This window comes from Chaetura pelagica, unplaced genomic scaffold (genome assembly GCF_000747805.2).
Source record: "Chaetura pelagica isolate M959 unplaced genomic scaffold, ChaPel_1.0 scaffold76, whole genome shotgun sequence".
Taxonomy (NCBI): Eukaryota; Metazoa; Chordata; class Aves; order Apodiformes; family Apodidae; genus Chaetura; species Chaetura pelagica.
This window is the reverse complement of record NW_009970723.1, coordinates 9,018,950-9,022,369: the sequence shown is the minus strand read 5'-3', so window position 1 is coordinate 9,022,369 and position 3,420 is coordinate 9,018,950. Positions and strand designations below refer to the sequence as shown.

The 3,420-nt window shown below is 42.3% G+C and overlaps 1 protein-coding gene across 1 annotated transcript; it reads left to right on the top strand.

The window, feature by feature from the left end:
- The first annotated feature begins 52 nt into the window (after positions 1–52).
- Positions 53–3,420, top strand: RPL30 (ribosomal protein L30). Its single transcript, XM_010006517.1, has 4 exons — positions 53–79; positions 869–1,014; positions 2,045–2,175; positions 3,313–3,420. Exons 1-4 carry the CDS (start codon positions 53–55, stop codon positions 3,360–3,362), a joined length of 354 nt encoding a protein of 117 aa, XP_010004819.1. The 3' UTR covers positions 3,363–3,420.

Genomic DNA, 3,420 nt, shown 5'->3' with positions numbered 1-3,420 from the left:
CGGGGCCGGGGAACGGGGCCCGTCGCGCCTCGGGAGGGCAGTGGGCCCCGCCATGGCCTGGGGCAGGGGCCGGGGCCGTGTGAGTGCAGCCGGAGGTGCCTGTCTCGGCCTTTAGAGCTGGGGCCGGGGACTCCTTCCCCAGGCCGCGCCCTGCTGCCGCCTCACCTCTGCTCTTCCTTCACACTGTCCCGGGATGCTCACAGGAGCCCTGTGGTAGCTGGTGGAAGGGTGACCTGGCGCTGAGTTCCTAGTGCGGGTGGAATTCAGCAGTTACATTTCGTGCTGCCTTCTTGCCTTTCTCTTGGAGTGACTCTGGCAAGTGTGCGTTTCTTGCTAGGTGGTGGCGTTCGTCCCTGCAAATGTGTTGCTACCTGTTGTCATAAGCATCAGGCTCTCCCGTTGGAAGTGCCGGCTCCTATTGCATGCGATTACTTGCTTCTGCTAACTGACCTAATGCTAGGACTGTGTGCCTGGGGAAGAGGTGCACTCCAGACTTGGCTTAAATACAAGCCAGAAGTAGTAGTTATGTGGACTTGACTAGCTGAGCTGTGCTAATGGTCTGTCAAATACATCTGGATGTTACTGATTAGCATAGGTAGCAGCAACAGTGCTTTGAGATGTGTTTTCCTATCATAAGATACGAGAGTAAGGAATTTTTTAATTAAATTGGGAAAACATCAGCAACCCCCTTATCCATGAGCATTCTCATACTTGCATGGTAGGGTGGCTTTTCTCATTCTGCATTGCAAATTACAGGGGAATTATTAAAAGATTACTTACATTCAGAATGACTTAATTTTCTTAAGTCCTCTGCAATTTTGAAAAATGTAAAGTAACACTCAATAATGCTTTTCTGTATCTTTTTTAGAAAAAGTCCCTGGAGTCCATAAACTCTAGGCTTCAGCTGGTTATGAAAAGTGGTAAATATGTGCTAGGATACAAACAGACTTTGAAAATGATTCGGCAGGGCAAAGCCAAGTTGGTCATCCTAGCCAACAACTGTCCTGCTTTGAGGTAAGCAGATGTATGAAAAAAATTATTTTTAAAAGTAAGGCAGGTTCTTTTTACATGTACTTCATGTTAATTGCTACCATTAATTATTAATGCAGATAACTTCATGTTCCAGAGTGCTATAATGTAAGATGGGTTGTTTGGTATGGGTGTAATGAATTCAGGTTGGGATGTGTTGAAATGCTTCCCATCGTTTTTCTAGCTTTCTAATACAAAAGAGTTTGTACTAGTGAAGATTCTGGAAGCTTTTCACACTGTGGTAACATCCATTAAAAGTATAATGGGGCTGAATTCCTGTGTTTCTTTCAAAGTAGTGTATTGGGAAACTATTTTACCAATAGGGAAACTGGTAATTGACACTGATTTAAAATACTTGAAGTACCCAAAGTTTGCTGTCCAAGTAAGTTACAAACTAGGTTCCTGGTCTGTGAAACTGTCTTTTTTTGAGAATGAAATCTGTACTGACATTTTCCTTGTTGAATTTCTGGGCCCTTTTTGTCATCAAGGAATATTGACAGATTGAAGAAACTAAATAGAGAAAAACAACAGTAGGCATCAAGAAATTGCAGCACTGTTGCAGTTGGTAGCATGTTAATGGGAATCCCAGAAGTGCTTGAGGAAACAATATTGACCACTAGAATCACCTGGTGGAAATAGGAAGAGAAGGGTGTATAAATTGATTTTTTTAACAAATAAAAATAGACAGTTTCTGGCCTCTGGGTATCACCATTAACAGGTGTTGTTTATGTACTTGGGGTTGGCTCCTACAACCTTGTGGAAGTCTGGAAGTCCTGAATCCCCTTCTTCCCTGCATGTGTAGGAGCAGCCTCCAGGATTTGCACTCCAGAAGTGGGTTTGCTGTTGACACACCTTCAGTGTACTTCTGGATAAGGGCAGGGAACAGATGGGTGTTTCTTGGGGGGAAGGAAAACTCTGTAAGGTTCAAATGCGATTGGAGTTAAAGCTGCTCTTGCTGCATTATGTCAGTCGGAACTGTTGGTTGGAAGTGTAACCTCTAGCGTTGGAATTTCAGGAAGTCAGAGATCGAGTACTATGCCATGCTGGCCAAGACCGGCGTCCACCATTACAGCGGCAACAACATAGAGCTGGGCACCGCCTGCGGGAAGTACTACCGGGTGTGCACACTGGCCATCATCGACCCAGGTAGGTCCCTCGCGGCGCCACACCTCCCTTCAGCAGCACTGAGCAGGTGGCTTTGCTGTCCTCAGTCAGGTTTGATTCATCATTTCCTCTGAGCGAGATCCTTTTCTTTTGTGACTTGCGCATTTTTAGAACCTGGACTTACTGCTGCTTGTGTTTGCACGCAGCTCCTTTTACTGCTAAACCTTGTGAGCGTGCATTTTGTGTACCTGTTGGTCTGTAATTAGGTTTCAGTGGCTGGGAAGGCAACTTTGTGATGCCTGTTTCTGAGCCTGTCAGAACGTGAGTTTGTGTAACATGCTGTTTATGTCAGCCTTGTTTGACTGTTCTTAATCTAAGACAAAAGGATTGTGAGTTTTCCTGCTTCCCAGAATGATACATAAAAAAATAATATATGTGCAGGTGGATACTGATCCAGGGTTTAAAAGTATATTAAAAGTTTTATTTTAAAACAATAAATCTGTGTGTAATTACGATGGTTTGGTATTACTGTTTGTCCCAGAGAGATGCTCAGGTTCCTTATACTGTCCTGTAATGAGGTGACTTCTCATCCTCTTTCCATAATCTTCAAAGAGAAGAATCAATCTTCTGTTTGTTGAACAAATTGTATCCACATGGATTTAATGATGTCTGTAACAACTAAGTTACATTGGTTTAAGTTTGCTGTTTCTTCAGAAAAACATTATTTACCTTGCTTGTATTCAAATACTAGCTGTAAAATGTTACTTTTAGGTTTGATTTTGGGAAGGAACTGTAAGTAAATGTTCCTGCAGAGTAACGTCATGCGAATATTCTCGCTGTCCTGATATTGTTGTGATCAGGGGAGGCTAGACATTCGCTATATTAAAACTATGCATTGTGTCCTCCAGGACTAGATTGTTGCTCTAGTACTGGCTTTGGAAATGCTGGTGACAGGTACACAATTGCTGTAAAAATGCTGTGTATGGACTAGCAAAATACAGTTACAAGTATTTTTATCAAGCTGTCAATATGACTTGCTTTTTTCTAGACAGACTTTAAAGTTGTTTCCTGGTTGTAGAATCAGTGTATTGAGTTTTGGATTATTTTTACTTTTTGACCTATTCCTGTAAGATCTTTCTGTGGGTCCTCTTGTAACAACTTTTTTTTTTTGTTTTATAGGTGACTCTGACATCATTAGAAGCATGCCAGAACAAGCCAGTGAGAAGTAAATGCTGTAAAGGTGTTATTTCTACAATAAAACTGGTTACAGATTTGTTTTAAGAAAAA

Coding starts and splice junctions, on each gene's coding strand:
- RPL30 (XM_010006517.1), top strand. CDS start 53: ATGGCCTGGGGCAGGGGCCGGGGCCGT. Junction 1,015..2,044: donor AACAACTGTCCTGCTTTGAG/GTAAGCAGATGT, acceptor TTGGAATTTCAG/GAAGTCAGAGATCGAGTACT. Junction 2,176..3,312: donor ACTGGCCATCATCGACCCAG/GTAGGTCCCTCG, acceptor TTTGTTTTATAG/GTGACTCTGACATCATTAGA.